Source organism: Podarcis erhardii, assembly GCF_964252035.2.
Source record: "Podarcis erhardii genome assembly, chromosome: 5".
Taxonomy (NCBI): Eukaryota; Metazoa; Chordata; class Lepidosauria; order Squamata; family Lacertidae; genus Podarcis; species Podarcis erhardii.
In genome coordinates this window covers 73,414,339-73,439,643 of record NC_138509.1, presented here as the reverse complement: position 1 = coordinate 73,439,643, position 25,305 = coordinate 73,414,339, and the positions used below count along the sequence as shown (strand labels likewise).

At 41.3% G+C, this 25,305-nt stretch overlaps 1 protein-coding gene across 3 annotated transcripts; it reads right to left on the bottom strand.

Annotated features, from left to right (window-relative positions):
- Positions 1–549: 549 nt before the first annotated feature.
- Positions 550–22,994, bottom strand: LOC309341783 (uncharacterized protein). Of its 3 annotated transcripts, none has more exons than XM_081861616.1 (11): positions 22,860–22,994; positions 11,556–11,769; positions 8,666–8,818; positions 7,092–7,240; positions 5,705–5,845; positions 5,288–5,412; positions 3,627–3,737; positions 3,258–3,390; positions 3,050–3,156; positions 2,261–2,367; positions 550–759 (listed from the first exon to the last, which is right to left on the bottom strand). In XM_081861616.1, exons 2-11 carry the CDS (start codon positions 11,724–11,726, stop codon positions 748–750), a joined length of 1,209 nt encoding a protein of 402 aa, XP_081717742.1. In that variant the 5' UTR covers positions 11,727–11,769; positions 22,860–22,994; the 3' UTR covers positions 550–747. The 3 variants fall into 3 exon arrangements, with proteins under 3 accessions (XP_081717742.1, XP_081717743.1, XP_081717744.1); XM_081861617.1 differs by having other exon boundaries at positions 3,627–3,734; XM_081861618.1 differs by lacking the exon at positions 5,705–5,845.
- Between the last annotated feature and the right edge of the window lie 2,311 nt (positions 22,995–25,305).

Sequence of the window (25,305 nt, the reverse complement as noted above, 5' to 3'; positions counted from 1 at the left end):
TACTCTGTGTAATGCATTTATAGCCTTTTTCTCCAAGGAGCTCAAGGTGGCGGACAAGGTGGTTATCCCCCCCATCTTATTTAATCCAAACAACAACCCTATGAGGTAGGTTAGGCTGAGAGGCAGTGACTGGCCCAAGGTCACCCAGTTGGTTTCACAGCCCAGTCGAGATATGAACCCTGGTCTCTGAAGACCACTTAAGTGGCTGCTTGTGTGTATGGTGCCAGTAAAGCAGGAGGTTATGTTTTGCTTTGAGACCAAGGACAGGAAACTTCTCCTTTTCAAAATTCTGCCATAATTTGTTATATTTCCGGTGTACCTCTGAAAGTCTGAGTTTTGCTTGGAAGAATTCACCTTTTTCACAGCTGTTTCACACTAGGTCAAAATTTTCATTGAGCTATCCCATCATGACCCCAGTATCTTTTTATGATTAGGCACTGACAGTTCTAGCTCCATAAGTGTATATCTGAACTTATTCATTTATAGATGATCTGTGAATGACATCTCCAAATAGCAATGAAAATCAAAGAAGAAGAAATGATACAAATGTAAGTTGTACTACCAGGAAGGTGTTTTTTTGGCAGTTGCATACTTTTAATCCAATAAAATGGAAGTGGTTGTAAATAGTTATAAAGTAGTATAAGCCGTCTTTGTAGTATTTCAAAGATTAGAACATCATGTAAATAATTGCTGAAGTATGTTAACCTCTTTGAACCTAATTTCTGCAGGAGGCAAATCCAGACTTCATCATTTGGTTTTCTGTAAAATACAAAACAAAACACATCTCAGAAGATTCCAATAAGAAGCAATTGTATGTGGAACAAATGAAAGTAGCTGGATACTAAGGTCTAACATACCAATCCAACAAGAGGAAGTGTACACACAAGTGGTGGTCTCTCCTTCCTTGAAGGTTTTTAAACAGATATTAGATGGCCATCAGTCATGTATGATTTCGTTAAGATTCCTGCGTTGCAGGGGGTTGAACTAGATGACCCCTGGGATCCCTTTGAACTCTACAGTTCTGTGATTCGAAGCGGATACTCTGCAGGCATTTCTCTCACCTTAAGAGCCCAGTCCAGGAATGGGGGTTCCATGTGTACAATCCCAGTCTGGACAACTAGGGCAGTGCCCTTCATAATGTCCTATTAAAGTACAAGAGTGGGACCAATAGAAAAAATGGGGTTGGGGAGTGGCGACATCTACCATACACTGCCCTGCCTCTGCCCCACCAAGCTTAATGGAGACCAGCTGCCACTGCCACACTCAGGTTGTCATCACTATCGTCAGTCATTGTTCCGTTGGAAAAGGGAAGACCAACCTGATCTAGCCATCTACACCCTCTTCCCACCATTTCCACACATCCTTAGCTCCTGGATCTAACTTTTTAGCCTGGAGAAATTGTTACATGATGACCACAGTGCAGAAGACAGATCAGGATGGTTGGCTCTCAGTCCAAGCCACATGACTCTAGAGGCCCTTGCTGCCTCAATTCTCAGAGGCAGCCAGGAGAAATGGCTGCAAATGAGAGTTCTGGGAGAGGGGAAGCCAAACGGCAGTTGTTACCAATTAAGCAGATGGAATGAACATTACTCTTACAACTCTCTTGGATGGCACTATATGGAATGGCCACCAATGGATTATTCCACTCAGTGCAACTCATTACTGTGGAAAGAATTTCAGAAAATAAACATGATATTCTACTAGTTTAACTTTAGTTCTGAGACTTAATACTCAGAATTTTGTTCCTTTCCCTTCCTCCCATGGTTTACATCTCTCCAGCAATTATTTGTTACTTAAGATTGTGGGATCAAGGTCTATCTATACTTTGGGGGAAGACTGCAGTATTTCTATTATGCTGATGACAGTACAGTCCATGAAGGTCTTATTTATCTTAATTTGTCATTAGCTCAATAACCTTTGTTTCTAAGCAACCAGCAGCATCTCAGTGCATCTTTGTATTAACAAAGGAAAGAGCTTTATTAGTGGTGTCTTGGCAATGGGATGCCCTTTCTAAAGAGGCCTGGTGCCTGTGCTACAATTCTTTCAGTGCCAGGCAAAAATATGATTCATGCAAGCATTTTAACTTGTTAGAATGTTAGCTTTAAGGATTTTTATCTGTTGTTTGATTATTGTATTAGTACTGTGAAACAATGGGTTCTGCACCACCCCAAAATCTTCAATAGGACAAATGTGGCATATACATGAAATGGTGTTTCTGTTAATATGTATAAATAGATAATGAAATAATAAATTATTGCACCTTTTTCTTCCTCTTTTTTGCTGTTTTTGAACAATTCTTGAAAATTTCCCTGAAGGTCATTGATGACATCTGGGGTGTTACCTCAATGTTTATGTGTGGCATTTTGTCTATAGAGACAAATAATAATATTCAGTCAATCAGTCAGTTTACACAAAAGACAGTATACTGTAAACAGTCATTTTCCATAAATACTCATAACCATGAAGAACATTTAATAGTAAACTATGAAGACTTGTCTGCACATAAGTTTTCATCCCTGGGTGATGACAGAGTCTGACCGTATGGATCAGGGAAAGCCTACACATAAAGATAAGCCATTACAAATAACTTTCAATTCTTTCTTGGGTTGTCACTATCACAGGGATCAGTATTTGGTTAAATGAGAGAAAGTTCCAAATGGGATAGGTCTGAGCAAAGAAGGTATTATGGTGCAATCCTATGTATATTTGCTCAGAATAGTTGCACTTGGTTCATTCGGGCTTATTCCAACATAGTTGTGCAGTATCAACACATGTACAGTGGTACCTCAGGTTAAGAACTTAATTCGTTCTGGAGGTCCATTGTTAACCTAAAACTCTTCTTAACCTGAGGTATCACTTTAGCTAATGGGGCCTCCTGCTGCCGCCCGCTTTCTGTTCTCATCCTGAAGCAAAGTTCTTAACCCAAAGTACTATTTCTGGGTTAGCAGAGTCTGTAACCTGAAGCATCTGTAACCTGAAGTGTCTGTAACCCGAGGTACCACTGTATAAGATGGCAAATCTAAAGGTTTATTGACTGCAATTATCCCACCTTTCTTTCGGTCCTTAAGAGCTTCCAATATGTTGATTGCACTTTGTTCTCCTATAGCATTGCCATCGATATCAACTTCTACTAGATGGTCAGAGTTCCTGATTAGACTATGAGAGAAAATATTAACAATTAAAATTGTTTCACAGTTCCACAGTACCATAAATGACAGGAGAGAGTGATTCCATGTCCTGTTAATCAGTTGCCTTACCTAGTTAACAGCTGCACAAACTCTCTGATGTTTTCTTCTGTTTGGCGAAACCTTCCATCTATGGCATTATCAGCCAAATGCAGCCTAGCTAACCATGGGCCAGGGTCAGGTTTCTTATGTTTTTTCTTTGAGACTGCAAATCGTAAGCACATAATTATTATTTCTGATACAATGAAGATTGGCAACTTCAGGTTACTCTGCACCCAGTACAGCTATTTTTTAAAGTTGCATTCACATGACATAAACTACAATCTGTATCAATTCTGTAGCTCGTTGACAAATTTGATGTGTTTTTCCTCAAACCAGCTGCAACTAGAAAACTGGATGAAGAGTAAGCGGTAGTTTTAACATTTATCTGTCTTATTGTACCTTTCCGTTTCTTTTTCTTCCTACTATTTTCCATTGTCGTAGGACTATTTGTCTTCGAAGTAGTGTTCAGATTCGCAACTTTTGAGTGAAGATCTGCATCTTTGTTGGCTGCTGAAAATGAAAAGGCAGCAAGTTTAAATTTTGTTGTTACGATTTCCCGCAGGCCCTCCTGAAAGCTGCTCAGCATCCAAATGAGCACAGCTACCCTGCCTGAATTGTGCTCTCTGAGCTCCTGGATGTTGAGTTATATGAGTCAGTTTTAAATACGCCTGGAATCAAGCATTGCCACAGTTATGCTGTGGGGTGGGGTAGAGGGGAGATACTTCTATAACTGCTTCGACTGCCCAAATCCAATTAAAGAACTGCTTGAGTTAACTCCAAGCCTATAAACCTGATCCTTCAAAACATCTGCATGACCGCATCATTAGGAATCTCTGATTCATGCAGCAGCCTCCTAACCATCAGCACATTTTGCTATTTGCAGGCATCACTATCAAGCACAGGCTGAAGGACTTCGCCTTTTCGCTTCCTGCACTGCTCTTTATATCCGAAATCAAGTCAAACTATACAGAACTGCCCCTTTTCTCCAGAAGCATTGCAGACAATCATGGGATTGCAACAAAAGACTGGTATTTCCACACTTAGGCTCCTCAGCTAGGATGCCTCCTCTGCATGTGCCTTCTCTTTTGTCTTAACTGACCTCTCCCGGAGCCAGTTCCACTGGCTGCTGCTTGTGGGTTTGCTTTGTAGCTTTGCAGCTTTGCATCCATTTTCAGTAAATCCATGATGTTCCCTTTCTCTTTCTTATATACTAAGCTTGGATCCTAGAACAATAGGCAAGTAGGATCCTAGAATGCAACAACTGATTGGCCTGCAGGAAAAGACCAATCAGGCACCAGGAGGGAAGCAGAGCCAGCCAATGAGAAGGGACTCATTGTGTAAATAATGTATATAAAAGCCTGAGGTTTGGGGACAACTCATTCACTGTTTTACAAGCTGCAATAAAGAGCATGAAATCACTACTGGACTCCAAGTATATTTCACTCTTATTTTTAAAACTAAAACAATGGGAGGTTCTTGTAGAGTTTTCACCATCCATTCATTCCCTGTCAAAGCCAGACACGTGAGAGATGTGCAATAGCTTGTGTAAAACATCAGGCAGAACATCAGGCTTTGCTTTGATGCTGCACACAGTTCTGGACACGAAGCTCAGGAACCACCAAAGATTTGCTTCCATATATACTTTATATGCATTGCTCTCCAAAGCCTGAGTAGATCCTTGAAACAATGGCAACTGATTGAAGATGAGTGAATGGTGTCCATATTTCCTTTTTTGAAACTCTCAGTTACTATTTCTTCTGTTTGTTCTTTTCTCTATTTTTCATATAGACCTGTCTTAAAAACAGCCCAAGAAAATGCATGGCCATAATGAACTTTGTCCTGTTTGTATTGTTTTTAGTGGAGTTTTGCCTAGAGCTGAAATATGTAAATGCTTGAGTTGTTTTAAAAATGGCAAATCATACCATTTAATTTTAACATTTAGAAGGTTGCAATCCTATACACACACTTATGTGTAAGTCCCATAGAAGTCAATGGAACTTACTATGTTACAGGATTGCAATGCAAGTTGCATGAGTGAATTGCCCCAAAGGCAATCCTACCTTCAAGGCTGAGTTGAGCATTTGCTTTCTTTACTTGTCCAATGCTTTCTTCAAACTCTGCTATTGGTCTGAGGAGTTCTATGGCCCCCAAACATTGCAAGTGATTACCATTCAGGAACAAGTTGCTGCAATAAACAATTTAAAATGATTTCACAGACAATGGTTAAAAAGAATATTAAGTATTATTTCAACATATTTTCTTGTTTTTAGAAGCAGACTTTCCCCCATTACAGAAATTTTAAACAAAACAGAAAACACTTATTTAGTCTATTTACAAGATATAAAGCAATCAAAAATGTTAAAGCAGTAACATCAATGCAAACAACAAAAACAGCACAAGCAGAATAAAAAGACTCTAAAACAGTTCAAACCCAGCTCTAAATCAATCAATCAATCAATCAATCAATCAAAACATACCAAATGGCAGTTTGGACTACAAGAGTTGCTAATGTTAATCCACTTTTGGGCCCTAAATCACAGTAGCAGAGGCTCAGAGTTAAAAGCTTTCTATTCCCATCTAATCCATCAGTAAGTCTATTGACACAGTTATCACCACATCTGTAAAGAAAATAATAAATTAGGTAGACAACAGTTTAAAAGAAGGCTGTTTACTCCTACCTTAAGCATATAGCTATTTAGCCAGTATTCTAGTATTGTACATAGGTTTGATTCTAATTGAAGCAAGTCATTTAGACGCATTCCTGGAAAGACTTAAACTGAAAAAATAAGGGAACAATACACAAAAACCTGGCATAAAGTAAGCTTGGTATAAATTAAATTGTTGTGAAGTACAACAGATCCAAAAGACCAGGGCTACTGTTGGCTGAGCCAATATAAGTCCAGCAGAGGGGAAACAAATCTTTAAAATAGTGTTTGAGTTACACCATCCTTTTTGCAATCTTAACTTATGCTGGGTCATCAGGTCACATGACAGAGCTAAATGGGTTTAGGATCCAGCCTAAATCCACCCTCTCTGGTCCCACCTCTGCCATGTCCCCAGAAAGCCCCTTTTTCCTGGGTTTAAGACAAATTACAGTGGTGCCTCGCAAGACGAAAATAATCTGTTCCGCGAGTCTCTTCGTCTAGCTCTAGCGGTTTTTTCGTCTTGCGAAGCATCCCTATTAGCGGCTTAGCGCTATTAGCGGCTTAGCAGCTATTAGCGGCTTAGCGGCTTAGAAAAAGGGGGGGAAAGGGAAAAAACTCGCAAGACTCGCAAGACGTTTTCGTCTTGCGAAGCAAGCCCATAGGGAAATTCGTCTTGCGAAGCGCCTCGAAAAACGGAAAACCCTTTCGTCTAGCGGGTTTTTCGTCTTGCGAAGCATTCGTCTTGCGGGGCACCACTGTACTATTAGCTGGACTTGGTTCAACCAGCTGTCCTTGAGATTTACAGTACATTTCCATCAAGGCATGTAAGAGATAATTGACTGAATTCAATTATTCTATTAACAGAAGCCAGACTCCCATTAGTGCAATGGGGCTCTTTCCCACCAGCTTACCCCCATGCCTCCCCCAAATCTGCTTTGGAGGGTTGGGAGATACCATAGAGTAAGTTGTTCTGCCAGGTTTAGCTATGTCCACTTCCCCTCACCTGGGGAAGAACTAGGTAAGAGCTTGTTCTCTTCCAGTCTACCTGAGAAGTTCAGCGTGTGAAGAGGTTTGAGCTGGTTGCTCCAGCTCAACCACATCACATGGATATCACAAGCCACTCTTGAGTTCCTATACCAATAATCTAGGAACTCCTACATTGCTTCCACAGCTCCTCTTTTCTTTAGGGTGAAGAAGTGAAACTAATAGTTTTTCTTACTTGGAATAATCCAGAACAAGAGAACTCAGACGGCTGTAAGGTAGAGCCATTCCAAGTCTCTCCATGCTCCAAAGGTCTAATACATGATGAGTTATTTCTAATTTGGAAAAGGGGTAGATGGTACGTCCATCCAGTTCTAGCAAGATTGCCTAAAACACAAATAAGAAGAACAAAAATCCAGATTTATCCAAACGATTAACGCTTCTAATTTGAATTCTTTGCGTGCTTTGAAAGTGTTTCTATTTAGCTTAGTCCTCCCACACTAAAAGCATAACATTCAATATTCCTGGACACCATAGTTCTGTATTTAACTACATGGTACGAATACAATTTGATGTAATATTTTTCACCCTGATGTCCATTCATCCTACCTTTCTCCAGTGCTAAAAATGTTAACATACACTCTCTCTATAGTTTACAACAGTGTTTCCCAACCTTGGGTCTCCAGCTGCTGTTGGACTACAATTCCCATCATCCCTGACCATTGGTCTTGCTAGCAAGGGATGATGGGAGTTGTAGTCCAAAAACAGCTGGAGACCCAAGGTTGGGAAACACTGGTTTACAAATAGCTACCATGGAATAACAGTTATTTCTCCACTTGTAGTTCCCTAGTTGGTGGCCAACACTCTAGTCAGGGAAGAGGATTAGACTGACGAGTCAGATGGCTATATATCAGGCCTGTCCAACAACTCAAAAACTTTGGCTCCCCCAAAAAAGCTCTGGTCAATCCTCCAATGACAATGGGTAGATCACTGCCAGTTTTTTTATGCTGTGAGTAGATCACAGTCTCTTTGGAGTTGGACGAGCCTGCTATAGATCATCTGTCATGGATGCTTTAGCTGAGATTCCTGTATTGCAGAGGATTGGACCAGATGACCCATGGGTCCCTTCCAACTATGATTCTATGATCTGTGACACATTGAGGTCCCATGCTTGGTGGTAAGCAGATGTGCATACTCACAGGTGTCTGGTTGAGTCTTCAAATTTGCTGGCAACACTCCTCTCTAGACCCGCTCTAACCTACTCACACTTGCATATTGGGCCAAGGTATAGAAAAATGCCATTGGTTTCTCTGGGGTCCAAAAAACACTGTTCAAGTGCCTTTGTTCCTTGCAATTTTTTTTAATTTAGCTACTTCCAGGTCCAGAGCTAGCAACAAATGAACTCTTGTCAGCTTGATGGTGAATAAGTTCAGCAACAGCAAATTGTTCCCCACTTAAAAGATCATCCCAAGTGTAAGATGCCTTGGAATATGGCATCCATAAACAGAGCTCGGGTGTTCTGGAGAACTACATTTCCCAAGGTCCCTGGCACCTGGGTTACAGGTGTTGCAGCCTTCAAGCAAGGCTTTTTGTGGTTGTAGCCAGTGGCAGGTACTGTATGCTTTGTGGGAAGAGAAGGGAGAAGCTGCGATGGCAGGGACTCTGAGTCTCATTTCTCCCACCCTCAGTAATACACTGGCTCTCTCCTACAATGACTGTGAGAAGCTGATGTCCAGACTGTATTAATTTTGTTTTTTTAGTTGGTTGTGAAAGTCTCAGGTTCCTTTACCAATGGCTTGTGTTCAGACTTACAAGGTTTGCAATATCTTGAGGATAAAGGTTAATTCCACAGATACAGAGCTCCTTCCCTCGCCGATATCGTTCATCTCGGATAGTCCTCAGTAATGGAGTGAGATAAACTGGATGCACATTTCTTGATAAGCTCTCTACATTTGTAAGCACAAACTAGAGAAGAAAAAGAAAAGCTTGATAACAATCCTGCCACTAAAACTTTACTGATTCCTTTTATTTTTTCCTCTTCCCTCAATTTCCTCAGCATTAGTATAACTAGTAATAATAATAATAATAATAATAATAATAATAATAATAATAAATTTATATCCCGCCCTCCCCAGCCGAAGCCGGGCTCAGGGCGGCTAACAACAATCAAATAATCCAACATTCTAAAAACATTTCATTATAAAAATTAATTAAAATCAAATTGATGGCAACCGTTAAGCAAAATTCTGTGCAGATTGCCAGAGGAGGGAGTCAGGCTGCGCCCTGACCAAAGGCCTGGTGGAACAGCTCTGTCTTGCAGGTCCTGCGGAAAGATGTCAGGTCCCGCAGGGCCCTAGTCTCTTGTGACAGAGCGTTCCACCAGATTGGAGCCGCAGCCGAGAAAGCCCTGGCTCTAGTTGAGGCCAGCCTAACCTCTCTGAGGCCTGGGACCGTCAATATGCTTTTATTTGCAGACCGTAAGTTCCTCTGTGGGACATACTAAGAGAGGCAGTCCCGTAGGTACGAGCATCCTAGGCCGTATAGGGCTTTAAAGGTTAAAACCAGCACCTTAAACCTGATCCTGTACTCCACCGGGAGCCAGTGCAGCTGGTATAGTACCGGATGAATGTGATCTCACAGCGAAGACCCCATAAGGAGTCTCGCCGCGGCATTCTGCACCCGCTAGAGTTTCTGGGTCAGTCTCAAGGGCAGCCCCAAGTAGAGCGAGTTACAATAATCCAGTCTGGAGGTGACTGGCGCGTGGATCACAGTGTCTAGGTCAGGGCGAGAGAGATAAGGAGCCAACTGCTTAGCTTGGCGGAGATGAAAAAATGCCGCCTTTGTTATAGCTGTAATCTGCGCCTCCATAGAGAGGGAGGTATCAAAGATTACACCCAAACTCTTAACGGACGGTGCTGGCACTAATTGCACCCCCGCAAGAGATGGGAGTTGCCCCCTCAATCCCATATCGTCCCGTCCCAGCCAGAGGACCTCTGTCTTCGAAGGATTTAACTTCAACCGGCTCCCACGTAACCATCCAGCCACAGCTTCCAGACATCTGGTCAGTGTGTCTGGGGCCGAGTCAGGATGGCCATCCATTAACAGAGAGTTGGGTGTCATCGGCATACTGATGGCAACCCAACCCAAAACTCTGGACAAGCTGGGCAAGGGGGCGCATAAAGATGTTAAAAAGCATCGGGGAGAGTATCGCACCCTGAGGCACTCCACACACCAAGGAGTGGCGTGATGACAATTCCCCCCCAAGCGCCACCCTCTGTCCCCGGCATTGAAGGACTGTGCCCTGGATCCCCACGTCGGCAAGGTGGTGGTCCAGGAGATCGTGATCAACCATGCCGAAGGCTGCTGACAGGTCTAGAAGAGTCAGCAGCCCCGACCCGCCTTGATCCAGCTGCCTGCGGAGATCATCTGTTAGGGTGACCAGAGCCGTCTCGGTCCCATGACCAGCGCAGAAGCCGGACTGGAATGGATCCAGTAGAGGTGACAGAGGGCATCCCTGCCTTGTGCCCTTCATAATCTCAATGTTTTCTGTAACAATACCGTTAATTATCAACCTTGCCTTTTGTTTAAAGTAAATAGCTACTGTTCTATATCATTATGGAATGGGATGTCCCTATTTTCATCGGAGAAATGTTGGAGAGTATGTCTTTGGCATAGGCATCATGTAATGTATAATAACTCACACTGCACTAGTGTGTCTTTGGTGCTCTTTCATAATAAAGGAGCCATCAGATGTTCAATCTGCATCGTTTAATTTAATGGAGTTTTTAGCAAATTGCAGGGACGCAGGTGGCGCTGTGGTCTAAACCACAGAGCCTAGGGCTTGCTGATCAGAAGGTCGGCAGTTTGAATCCCTGCGACGGGGGTGAGCTCCCATTGTTCAGTCCCAGCTCCTGCCCACCTAGCAGTTCAAAAGCACGTCAAGTGCAAGTAGATAAATACTATTTTTCGCTCTATAAGATGCACCAGACCATAAGACGGACCTAGTTTTTGGAGGAGGAAAACAAGAAAAAATATATTCTGAATCCCAGAATCCGCACACAGACTCTTCAGGGCAGCGGGATGAAGGCTCCCCCTGCCCTGAAGAGGCTTCACATGGCGAAGCTAGAACAGCGAGAGGGATTGCTGCGCAGCGATCCCTCTCGCTGTTCTGGCTTCTGGGATAGCTGCTCAGCCTGCGTTCGCTCCATAAGACGCACACACATTTCCCCTTACTTTTTAGGAGGGAAAAAGTGCGTCTTACAGAGCGACAAATATGGTAGGTACCGCTCCAGCAGGAAGGTAAACGGCATTTCTGTGTGCTGCTCTGATTCGCCAGAAGCGGCTTAGTCATGCTGGCCACATGACCCGGAAGCTGTCTGCAGATAAACGCCAGCTCCCTCAGCCTATAGAGCGAGATGAATGCGCAATCCCAGAATCGTCCACGACTGGACCCTAACGGTAAGACGTACCTTTACTTTAGCAAATTGCAAATATACAAAGAAAGAAGATAACTTCAGATTAACCTACCTCAGGAGAGAGGGCAAGAGGGCAATAGAGTTGCTAATCAGCTAGAACCATGCTTCCCTCTAAAGGAATAATTTGTTGTTGTTGATTAAAAAATACAGTTGGGGTATAATCCTCAACATCATTTGGTTTTAATTCACAAAGGCACGTCAATTTTTTATTTATAATCCATTCTTACCTTAGTAATGAATATATCATTTGTTACACATTGCTGTAAGTCCTGTTTGATAGTTGGACTGACACAACTTTGGGATGCCGTGCAATGCTTTTCATAAGTTTGCAGGAACTTTTCAAGGATATTCATAGCTAAGCCGGCTTTAGGTTTCGGTTTGCCTTTTAGCTTTGGCATGACTTCTTTCCTTGATGTTTTCAGTTGCCACAGAATGTGGACTCTGAAAAAAGAATAGTAGGTTTGAGGAGCAAAGGCAAGAAGTTGTAACTTGTAGGCCTTCCTTAAAGAAATCAATTGTTCTTAAATAGATTAGGCTTCTAGACCAAAATCAGGGAAAGGAACTAGATTCAAGAAAAAAAATAACAAGTCATCTGTCCTGGTATGAGGCTGTGTACATATTTGATATAAATTATATATGTGTGTACTGCAAAAGTTTGTTTTAGGGTTTCATGTGATTGATCTCCATACTAGTGATCTGATGAAGCAGATTTTTGAGTCCCCAACAGTCTAATTCAAAGGAGTAGGTGCTAATTCTAAATCTTTTGGTTTTATCCCTCTATGGGGATGTATGGAGAGCTCCTCTGTCAATGTAGTCCCTTTGCCATCCAAGCTAGTGTTCAAAATTCTCCAATGTGTCTAGTCCTTTCAAGGTGTTCCACCAGCTTCATCTCATGGCGTGATGAGTGCCTTGACCAATAGGAGCAGAGGCACACCTCTGACATCGAAGAGGGTTCCCGCACAGCAAACACAACTTTTACACAGATATAATAGTAAGAAGCAATAGCTTTCATAAACAGATCCTGTGTTAATGCTGAATTCAGACATATTATTTTGTTGTAGAAAATAATAATTTAATCAAACTGTGTTTTGATTATTCTGTTTTCTTTTGAGTCTATGGCCTAGCTAAACTAAAAGGGCCTGTACCTGTCTTTTACAGTACAGAACTAGCCACTCTTAGGTACTGTACATAGTGAATGTCTGTTCCAGAACACTGAAAATAATAAACTGTTAGAATCTATGGTGGGCATTGTATACATGAAAAGAGAATCAGCTAGGCATGGCAATTGTGATTCATCTTGAATTGTTTTGTAGACTGATGAAAGAGGACATTGGAAGACATTTAATGTACAGGAAAATTAGTCAAGATCTTAATAAAGAAAGGCACTTGAAAATGATTATATGTAATCACATGATATTATGATGAGGTCTGATCTGAAGAGCCAAATGATTTTGATTGTTTCAGGATGATGGCATTAGCTTGGAACTATTAAAATTGGTGTGATCCATTTATCAGTGAAATTAAATGATGTGTGTAGTCTGGAAGTGTATAAAAAACATTTCTTCAGATGTGGTTCTTTGCAGCCTCCTCCTTTTTTTAAAAAATAATATTTATTAAATTTTGTTTGACAATAAATATATATAAAAACATATCAATTTCAGATATCATCATTTCATAAACATCCTTGGACTTCCTCACGCCTCTTGTTCCTACTCTCTAGACTCCTAAGTTTTACCAGCAAATTATTAACTTAATTTAGTTTATCTAATTAAAATTTCCCAATATTCAAATCTCAAATTTAATCTTTTAGATTTCTTTTGTCAAAGGTTAATTATAGGATACCATTTATCCACAATTTATCTTATTTTTCAATTACATTGACTTTTATACATAAAGGTTATTAATTTGTTAGAGCCTTGATGTTACAGATCTTACATTTTTCTTAACATTCATACAGTTTACAATGCTTTTGCAAATAGTCTTTAAACTTCTTCCAGTTCTCCTCCTCCAATTCTTCTCCCTGGTTTCGGATTCTGCCAGTCATCTCATCCAGTTCCATATAGTCCATCAGTTGCATCTGCCATTCTTCCAGTGTGGGCAAGTCTTGAGTTTTCCAGCCTTTAGCAATGAGTATCCTTGCTGCTGTTGTGGCATACATAAAAAAGGTTCGGTCCTTCTTTTGCACACTCTGGCCGACAATGCCAAGGAGGAAGGCCTCTGGTTTCTTAAGAAAGGTATACTTAAATACCTTTTTCAGCTCGTTATATATCATTTCCCAGAAAGCCTTCACTCTAGGGCACGTCCACCAGAGGTGAAAGAATGTTCCTTCAGCCTCTTTACACTTCCAACATTTATTATCAGGCAAATGATATATCTTTGCAAGCTTGACTGGGGTCATGTACCACCTGTATATCATTTTCATAATGTTTTCTTTCAAGGTATTACATGCCGTAAATTTCATACCGGTGGTCCATAACTTTTCCCAGTCAGCAAACATGATGTTGTACCCTATGTCCTGTGCCCATTTTATCATAGCTGATTTGACCGTTTCATCCTGTGTATTCCATTTTAGCAGCAAGTTATACATTCTTGAAAGTATCTTAGAGCTGGGTTCTAACAGTTCTGTTTCTAACTTTGATTTTTCCACCTGAAATCCTATCTTTTTGTCCAACTTAAAGACTTCTTTAATCTGAGCATAATGTAACCAATCTCGCACTTTATCTTTTATTTTCTCCATACTCTGCAACCTCCAGTTATCTCCATCTTTTTCTATTATTTCCCAATATTTCGGCCATTTGGCCTCCATATTGAGTCTTTTCGGGGCCTTAGCCTCCATTGGTGATAGCCACCTTGGGGTCTTATTTTCCAATAAGTCTTTATATTTTGACCAGACATTGAACACTGCTTTTCTGACAACATGGTTCTTGAAAGCCTTATGTATTTTAACCTTGTCATACCACAGATACGCGTGCCAACCAAACGCATTATTAAATCCTTCCAAATCTAAAACATCAGGGTTTTCAAGAAGTAGCCAATCTTTCAACCAGCAAAAGGCTGCTGATTCATAATACAACTTTAAGTCTGGCAGGGCAAAGCCCCCTCTTTCTTTAGCATCAGTTAGTATCTTAAACTTGATTCTGGGCTTTTTGCCCTGCCAGACAAATTTAGAAATATCTCGTTGCCACCTCCCAAAACACTCCATTTTGTCCACTATTTGCAAAGTTTGAAATAAAAACAACATCTTTGGCAATACATTCATTTTAACAGCAGCAATACGTCCTGACAAGGAAAGTTTCAATCTTGACCAGACATCTAGGTCTTTTTTAATTTCAGACCAACATTTTTCATAATTATCTTTAAATAAATTTCTGTTCTTCGCTGTTATATTTACCCCTAGATATTTTACTTTTTTAACCACATTTAATTCTGTCTCTTTTTGAAACCTTTCTGACTCTAAAGAAGTCAAATTTTTCCCCAAAACCTTAGTTTTTTGTTTATTAAGTTTAAATCCTGCCACTCGACCAAATTCCTGAATCAGTTTCAGTACCCTTTTAGTGCTAGGCTCTGGCTCCTGTAGGGTCAAAACTAGGTCATCTGCAAATGCTTTCAGTTTGTATTGTTTCGCTCCGACCTGAATACCTTCTACCAACCGGTCTCCTCTAATCATATTCAAGAGCACTTCCAGGACCAATATAAATAACAAAGGGGATATAGGGCAACCTTGTCTTGTTCCTTTCTCAATTCTGAACTCTTCTGTCACCACATTATTAACTATCAATTTTGCTTTTTGCTCTGAATAAATTGCCTCTATCCCATTGTAAAACCCCCGCCCCACTCCCATTCCTTCCAAATTTTTCTTCATGAATTTCCAAGAAATGTTGTCAAAGGCTTTCTCCGCATCTATGAAAATTAACACAGCTTTTGTATTTATATTTGTTTGCAAAAGTTCCAAAATATCAATAATGTTCCTTGTGTTAGCAAACAAATGTCTACCTGGGAGGAAGCCTGCTTGGTCCTTATGAACTACTTCATTAAGAACTTTTTTAAATCTTCTTGCTAGAATGTCTGCAAATATTTTGTAATCCACATTTAAAAGGGAGATGGGGCGGTAATTCCTAAGTTGCGTCTTTTCAGATTCTAATTTGGGTATCAACGTGATGAAAGCTTCTTTCCACGACTCCGGTGCCTTCTTCCTCTCCATAATTTCATTGTAAACCTCCATTAATGGATACGTCAAATAGTCTTTCAATGTCTTATAATATTTGGAGGTAAGCCCATCTGGCCCTGGAGACTTGCCCAATTGCATGTTCTGAATGGCCTCCTCAATTTCTAATTGTGTTATTTTATAATTCAGGATTGTTCTGTTGTTAAGAGACAACTTTGGTAAACCATACTTCTGTAAAAACTGATCTATCTCTGATTCATTTTGCGGCCCTTGTGTGTAAAGTTGTTTGAAGAATCTCTGGAAGCACTTTCTAATTTCCACCGGGTTCTGAATATTTCTTCCCTCAATTTCCAAATTTGTTACTGTGTTCAGCTTTTGTCTCTTTTTCAGCTGCCATGCTAGCAGCTTTCCACATTTATTTGCCGATTCAAAGGATCTTTGTTTCATTAGCTTAATCTTCCATTCCACTTCTTGGTTCATCATTTTTGCATATTGTACTTGATAGTGTTTAATTTCTCTTAAGATCTCCTTTGATTTCGGTTTCGATCTTAGCTTTTTCTCACCTTCTTTAATTTTCTCCAAGATCTTGTCTTTCTTGTCATTCTGTGCTTTTTTCTTAATTGTATTCTGCTGTATCAGAAACCCTCTCATCACCGCCTTGCTTGCGTCCCAGACAGTTCTTTTTTCCACTGTAGTATTCAGGTTTATCTCAAAATAGTCCTTCAAAGCTTTTTGGGCCTTTTTAATAATATCCTGATCTCTAAACAAGTTGTCATTCATCCTCCATCTGAAAGAGCCGGTTGGAGTTAGTCTCATATCCATCTTGACAGCGTTATGGTCGGAGCAGGTTCTTGGGCAGATTTCCACTTTTTTTATTTTAGGCGCCAGGCCTTTAGTTGTCCAAATTTGGTCAATTCTTGTCCATGTCAGTTGGGCTTCAGAAAAGAATGTTCCTTGTCTTTCTAGGGGATTCTTTGTTCTCCAGATGTCAATCAAGTCCATATTGTCAGTCATTTCAAAAAATGTCTTTGGTAGTCTGCCATCTTTTGTCACGTTATGGCTTTGTGACTAATCCATGTTGGTTGATACCACTCCATTCATATCTCCTAACATAATGATGTTATCATAGTCCAGATAGTCCAGCATAATCTCATGCAGCTTCTTGTAAAATTCCGATTTTCCCTCATTTGGCGCATAAATTCCTAATAATAAAAACTTTTCACCTTGGATCTGAATCTCAATTGCCAAAATTCGTCCGTGTTCATCCTTGAATAGGAATTTTGGTGACAGGCTCTCTTTTGCATATATCACCACGCCTCTTTTCTTTACTCGATCTGAAGAAATAAATTCTTGGCCTAGTCTTTTGTTTATTAACACTTTTCTGTGTAGCATAGTCACATGTGTTTCTTGCAAACAAATAATGTCCAATTGTTCTTTTTTCAAAATATGAAATATCCTTCTTCTTTTCTCCGGGATGTTGGCGCCATTTATATTCCAACTTAGAAGTTGCAGAGACATCCTGGTCAAATCTGTTATTGATCTGGTGGTGGTATCTTTTTCTCCTGGTCTAGGGACCCCTTCAGTGTAGGTGTAGGTACAAGTTGTGGTTCGGCCCCAGGAGGTCTATCAATCCCTTTCTGAAGATCCTCTCCGTATGTATTCAGAAATTTATCTCTGTCTTCTGCTGTTTTAATTTTCACCTTCTTCCCCCTAAACGTAAAGGACAGTCCTTGTGGGAATTCCCACCTAAAGATAATTAAATTGCTCCTCAGCAACTTCACTAGTTCAGAATAAGTGGATCTAAGATCCAAAAGTTGTTTAGGAATATCCTTGTACACCTCTGCTCTTTTGTCCAAAATTTCCAGTGACTTTTCGTAGTGTAGTCCTAATATTTTGTCCCTCTCCTCCTTGGATCTTAAAGTAATCAAACAGTCTCTGGGCTTGTCTTTTCTTGTAAGTTTTCCAAGTCTAAAAGCAGTCACGATTTTAAAGTCCTTTTCCTCCTCCAAGTTCCACCACTTGGAAAACTCTTTTGTTAAATACTCAGTTAGATTCCCTTGTTCATGTTCAAGTTCTGGAATGAACCTCAATTTCAAGTTGTTTTCCCGTGCCCGAAGTTCTATCATAGACAGGTAGGCTTGTTGATCCCCTACCTGCTTGTGCAGTGGTCTCACCTCCTGCTCCAGTGCTGCAGTTTTTTGAATGGCTTCTTCTGCCAATTTCCGATTTTCTACGGTGGATTCAGATAAATTACTGATTGCTTGAGCGTTCGACGTAACCTGTTCAGTTAACTTGTTTACACAGTCTCTGGTCTGGTCAATCTTTGCCGTTTGTTCATCCACCTTTTTGTCCAGGCCTTCCAATTTTTCAAGTATTTTGTCCAATACTGAAGCAGTTCCACCTGCTGCCATATCTAGTCCAAACAGCTGCTCAGTTTCTTCTAATTCCCGAGCATCAGGCACGGATGACCTACGTGGCTGAGAGACTAAAGTCAGGGTTGTTTGTCTTTTTGCTTTGGCCGCTCTTGTTTGCCTCCCAGTACCGCTCATTCCACTTCTATCTGCTGTCAAGGTCAAACTGAGTATGTTCTCATGAGAATCCACCAGCCCATAAGATAAACAATCCAATCGGAGGAGAGGAAACCGAAAGGAAAGTCAGATTTTGTTAAAGTCCAAAAATCCTCTAGGGGGAGCTTGCTTCTATTATAGGGAAGAAGTCTGATTATTAATTGTCCGTTGATTAAATTTTTCTAAACTTAAATACTGTAAAGCAATGTCCAAACCATCTAAAGCCTCCTGAAGACCTTCAGCAGTTGTATTTAGCAGAGTTGGTTTCAGAGGGTAACAATATTTCAATAAGTGTACACTGTAACAATTCACAGCAACAGTCCCATTAAAGCTCAGATATTACTAAATCCAGCAATAAAGTATCCAAGTCTTGCAAACTGACAGTTCTAATGTCTAGGCAGTCCGATTGCCTGGGATTCTTTGTCCCTTTGTTAGTCCAACAGAGCAGGTTACACAGTTCATATATTGAAGTAAAGCTTTAAAAAAGTTAAGTCCTGAAATAGTTTAAACTAATGTAGGAGTTGATTGCCTTTTGACACCTCTTCAAAGGCACCACACATCAAAGTCTTTGCTTTAGATCTTAAGCAGTGACAAGAGACGGACTTCCTGGTTACGTCTCTCGCTTTCAGCCGAATTTACAGCAAATTTATAGTCCAACCCTTATCTTTTCCGTTGTTACTCACGAGTTGTTGATTTAAGCCGAATTTTCCCAAGAAAAGAGGACAGCGCTCACCGACAGCAGCTTCGCGGCTTCACTCTGCAGAAAGAGCGATTGACTCACAGCACCGCGCCAGCCCTTCCACGTTCCGGGACCTCTTACGAGGTCTCTTCAGCGTTTCTGGGGGCGCTCCGGGTGCCCGCTGAGTCCCACGGCCACGGGCTTACGCTACCCGTGGTTTTCCCTGGTAAGGGTCTCCGCTGCGCTGTAGCGGACGACCCGTTCCTGCAGAGCTCCCTCTTCCCACTTAGGAAAGGGCAGCCATTGCCAGACGCGCCGCCTCCGGAAGTCCTTTGCAGCCTCCTCCTTATTTTTGAGGCTGTCCCTGTGTACATTTGTATTTCAATAAAGGCCTATCTTTTCACTTGGAGCCTGCAGCCTTTTCCTTTGGGTTTATGTGAGGGTAACCTCCAGTCTAGGAACCCCCTTTCAAATTTATCCAACACATTAAATTCCCAAATTCAGTTTACTGCACACAGAAAACTAAAGCAACCCACAAGCGTTTCAGCTGCCATTTGGATTTATTAGCACAATACACCAACCAGGCAGATTTATTCTATACAGCAGCACTGATTGCCATAGCAATACCAGCCCTGAATCCAAACAGTCTGGGAGTAGGATGTTAGGACTACTGTAACTGCCTCCGTCAACAGACCAGAGCGCATAATTCTGCTACACAGAACAAGCTCTGCTTGCCTTTGTGAACAATGTACCAAACATAGGAGCCCCAATCACAACCCAATACAGAGGTAAGTGTGCTTAAGGCCACAGAAATCAATGGTGCAAGGCTGAAATTACATGCTGAATTAAGTTACTTGCATCTCCCCGTGGTTTTTTCCTCTCCCCTACTGCATACTCATACACAGCTGAGAAGGCTGTAGTCTTCAACGTAAGACTGGGATGGGGGTGGGGGTAAATGGTTGATTAAAACTTTCAACTCAGGCCATTTACCCATTCAAAATCTCCCCTTAAGCTGATTTTCATTGTATGTAGGGTGATTTCGAGTAGGGGCTTGATTTTGAGCAGGGGGAGGGAAATGTTGGAGGCGAAATGATAGCAAAATCCCTGTTTCATCCTTGCAGTGCTCATATTTTACCCTGACTCCATCCACTTGGTGGAGAGAAAGATGAACACTGGGAAGAGCTACATGGCTGTGACTTGTACATACAGTGGTACCTCGGGTTACATACACTTCAGGTTACATACGCTTCAGGTTACAGACTCCACTAACCCAGAAATAGTGCTTCAGGTTAAGAACTTTGCTTCAAGATGAAAACAGAAATCGTGCTTTAGCGGCGCGGCAGCAGAAGGAGGCCCCATTAGCTAAAGTGGTGCTTCAGGTTAAGAACAGTTTCAGGTTAAGTACGGACATCCGGAACGAATTAAGTACTTAACCCAAGGTACCACTGTATACTTCTCTGAATAGGGCTGGACACTTGGTTTTCAGTATTTGAGTGTTTGACTGGCAATATCAGTTTGCTAATTCATTTTTTTGCAAAGCTTTTATGCATCTTGGTCATAAATTCAACTTCATTATAGGAGAAAACATGGGAAGCCAGTTGTTAACATACTGCTATGAGTTGGGGTGGGGGGGTGGGGGTGGCAGTATGCTGAGACTCTTCTGATTCATGGATCCAGCAAGGATTCAAATGGTTGAAACAGCCAGACAGTGTTGTTGGCATCCACCTGTCTTGAGAGGCAATGGAGTGCACCTCTGGGGGCGAAGTCAAACTGTTGCATTAGTGGCACTGAAGTGACCTCCCTGGGGTGCAAGCCTGGGCAGTGTGTATGGAGTCCCTGGGCTGCCCAAATGACAAGAACACACACCACTCAGCCTTGCTGATGTGGTCCAAAGGAAAGCAGAGCAATACGTTAGGTGCAGGAGTTGCTGGAAGGAGGCGTACAAAGCACCACCCCACTTTGTGTAGGATTTACGCCTTAACCTTTCCTTCTCTTGAAGATATCCTGCAAAGCAGCAGCAGAGGTTTAGGATCAGGGTTTTCTTTCTCCTAGATAGGCTACCTTCCCAGGTTGATGAGCAAACCTCTTGATAATGGCCCTCAACAACAACAACAACAACAACAACAACAACAACAACAACAACAACAATAAATTTTATTTATACCCCGCCCTCCCCAGCCAAGACCGGGCTCAGGGCGGCTGACACCAGGTATAAAAGCAATTGATTGAAATACAACTTAAAAACAAGATTAAAATACAACATTAAAATATGAAAATACAGCCTCATTTCAGTAGGAACTCAAATCAAAAACTTTTGGGGGGATGAAAACGTCAAGTCTTCACCAAGGCCAACTATCGAGACTGGGCCTATATGGGCCAGAAAAAAGCCAGGCAAGTCCCCAAATAGGAGTTCCATCACATAAGGAGAAAGGGAAAAGGAAAGGGGGGAGGGGAGGGGGGGATCTAAATATATAACAAAAGAAGTGCCTCTGTGCCAGACAGCAAATAGGTTGGACAACCTCCTCAACTTGCTGGCAGTTAGAAAAAAGACACAACCCAGAGGTGAGTTGTGTGTGTGTGTAAGTTAGAAGTGGAAGGGAGAGACATGCCTGATTTCTGCTTGCATCCAAGGCTGTGGCTATGAGTGAAGAAGGTGTTAATGCTGTGAACCCATTCATCGTGGGCTCAGGTTGTATATATGTGTAAATAAACCATATATCATAGAGATAATGCAGTCTCTGCTGGCCTTCATTCCAAAGGAAACATGAACCCTCGATAATAGCCTGCGACTCCTGGATTCTCGCACCACTTGGAGATAGGGATGGTGTGCAACAATATGAAGAGCTCTGCATCTTCACAAGCTCACAAGCAGGATCTGAGGGGAAAACCCCATTTGTGATTCCCAGCAACTGGTGCACAGCCTCTGACAGTAGAGGCAGAACAGAACCTTAGTAGCCACAGAGCCTTAGTAGAACAGAGCCTTAGTCTTATTCCCATAATTTTATAAAGGTAAAGGTAAAGGTACCCCTGCCCGTATGGGCCAGTCGTGTCCGACTCTAGGGTTGTGCTCCCATCTCACTTAAGAGGCCAGGGGCCAGCGCTGTCTGGAGACACTTCCGGGTCACGTGGCCAGTGTGACGAAGCTGCTCTGGCGAGCCAGCACCAGTGCAGCACACGGAAACGCCGTTCACCTTCCCACTGTAAAGCGGTACCTATTTATCTACTTGCACTTAGGTGTGCTTTCGAACTGCTAGGTGGGCAGGAGCTGGGACTGAAAAACGGGAGCTCACCCCGCCATGGGGATTCAAACCGCCGACCATACGATTGGCAAGTCCTAGGCACTGAGGTTTTACCCACAGCGCCACCCGCGTCCCTTATAATTTTATAGATCTGACCAAACCTCTGTTTTTCAAAGTCACAATAGACTGGAACTCTATAAAACTCTAGTAAAAGCAGCTGCTGGAAGACTCTAGTGGCTGATTTAATGGAAGATAAAATACACTAAGCAAACCATGGAAATAGGCGCTCTCTCTAAAACACCTGATAAGATCAGCTATAAGAATTGCATATTCACATGTTCTAAAGCACAGATACATTTCTAACTCATTATTAATTTGTGTCACTAACTCTGTAATGTGTGTGCCCAAGATTTACTGTTGAAATAATAAATCACTGAAAAGCCCTAAATTGGGACACGGAGAAGACACACACACATACAGACCATCTTCCTTACATTTGCCCCTCGGGCTTTATTCATCATCACTGCTACATGACATAAGAAGCATGCAAACCATTTCAGCTCCTAGGACCTCGATAACTTTCTAAGATTGCTGGGGCACAACTCTAGTTCTGCCATGAGGGAAGTAGGGTTCCTGCTCTTGGGTCCAGACAGCTATACTGCACACAGGCAGCTCAGGAATGGGCACAAAATTGCTCCAGTCCTTATTTAGCTATTGGAATGGCCATTATCCCAGGAGAATATGGAAGCCATAGCAGCTGACAATAAGTGCACTGGCAGGGTTTTATTTATTTTTGGTTGGATTCTGCAGGCCAGTCCTCAGAAGGAAGATGGGGAAAGCTTGGCTTAGTTTGCCCAGTTGGAGGAAGGAATTGTACTTACCCACTTTGGTAAACACACCAAATATTGCAAAGGAGTTGAAGTCTGGCAATTTGTAGGCTTTGTTAATTCTCGGAAGAGTGGGTACAGTGCCCCTCCCACCCATCCCCTTTACCCTTTGGAATTTCTCTCTGAATTTCTCCTGCGCTTCCTACAACTGGAGTGTTTTCAGGTCACCTAGCAACCTTGTGACATGACTGAGGAACAGAGAAAGCTTGTTTTATTTAAAGAGCCAGGATTATCCTGCATTTCAGCTCATATAACCCTTATTCTTGTCAATTTAATCAGGGATGTCTTAATAATAGAAGAAAGTGAGACGAGATTGAGAGTGTGCAGAGAAAGGAAAGGATTTATAATTTTATATGAATAATTTTTTTTATGTTGTACCTATTTAACTGAAAATTAACTGAAATGCCATCAAGTTACATTCACAACCAAATTGTCTCCCTTGTGCCTTAGTTTATGTGCCCTAGCTAAACTATCAAATTTTACAGAAGTATGTATTTGAAAGATGTGTGTTAACATTGAACACTGAAGATTACATTTGTAAATCTCAATTTCTTTATTTGTATGTGTAAAAATAAACTTTTACAGGAAAACATTCCTCAGAACCAATTATAATAATTAGCATGCAGAAGAAAATTAACCTCACTGACAACCCAACATCAGTTACAGCTTGATATTGTATTGATGATTTGTTGTCTGTCTGTTTGAAGTAAACATCACACAGACCCAGTTAAGCCAGTCTGTTGGAGATGAGGAAACCTCATTTTCTAATGTCCAGCCAAACTCAACCTGGCAATTATATGTAATAAGGAAGGATATCGGAATATTTCATAGTGACAGCATTGTCACATCAGAATATAATAAAGCATCAGGTAATATCCAAGCCACAAACATCTAGACTGTTGCCCAAAACTTTTGAATTTAGCTGCATAATCACAACATAGTGCCTTAATCTCCTAGATAATCTTATGATGTGGTGATTGTATCTCCTTAAGACATCTACTGGTATCAGTTGTATATATCATATGAAATTTCCATGATGATACATGTCATTATATTTCTTAATTCCACCTTCTCATATATGGTAGCCATGTTGGCCCATAATAAATTATTTTATACACCCCCCCCCATTAGGGCAGTATATATCCCAGACCAGCCAACATCTTACAAAAGAGTGTGCATTTTTTAAGTTCGTCAGTGCTTTCCCCCCTAAGGGTAATCAAGGGTACACAGTACTGGCACTTTCTCTCCCCCCATGTTAAAAGTGTGGCACTTACTGTAACAACTTCACACTGAATACCAGCACCGGTTTTTCCTTAAAAAAAAAAAAAAGGAGCACTGACCAGATCTCTTCATCAGATGAACACATCTTCATCAGGATGTGGAAGAAAAATGTCTGATGCTTGAGCCAAGGATAGACCTTGCATTTACTGAGTCTTAAGATGCAATGTGGAAGGGGACTGGGCAGGATCCAACATCGGGTGGGTAGACTTCACTTTCCTCCCCCCCCCCCAGCCTCCCATGTACCCCAAAATCTGTTTCAGAAGATCCCTCAACCCTTTGGAAATAGATTTTGAGGGCATGCATGAGGGTGGAGGTGAGGACGGTGAAGCCCAATTGCAGAAGCCAGTACTGCTCATGCATGGGCTGTGTCGGATGCAACCCATTCAAAAGGGGCCGTTAGGTGAAGTAACCCACTGTGACTCCTATTTTTTTAAAATTAAAAGAAACCTACCACACTGCCTGAAATTAACCTTCAGATTTGTTTATTTTAAAACCCTGCCTGTTTTGTCTGTATTCCTGCTTTCTACCAACTAAGAAACTGATATGTTTTGTCCAAGGATGGAGACCCATCTGGGTAACAGCTAGATTCTATATTTTCTAATAATCTTATAAACCGTATGCTTCTTCTTCCCAGAAGATACTCACCTGCCAGAGCCTCATTTGAACATCTTCTACCTCTACCATCAAATTTGTTCGCTCTCTATCTAGACTGACAAAATGTTCTGGAGAACATTAAAAATATGGACACGCTTTTGCAATACTTCAATTCGCCTAGCATGGATTCAGAAAAATAAGGTACATTTTATGCTGTAAGTTCAACATTTTGTAGTTTTAAGACAAAGTTCCTCCCCACCGACCCCAAGATCTTGAAAGTGATACAATGACTAAGAAGGAAACTGCCCATTTTTAAAAACTGATCTAACAGTCTGTGCTATATCCATATTATATTAGAATCTAAACACTCTCAAATGTTCATCGGCATTAAAGAATTCATTTATGATTGAAGCCACTGACTGTATCAAAGGCTATTTTACACCTGCAGTCCCAAATTTTTATTACATTCACAACAATTTTTAAAAGCTTTGTGTTTTTCTCACCCTATCATCATCTTATTAAAGGCTGTGATTCTATATACACTTAACTGAAAGCAAGTTCCATT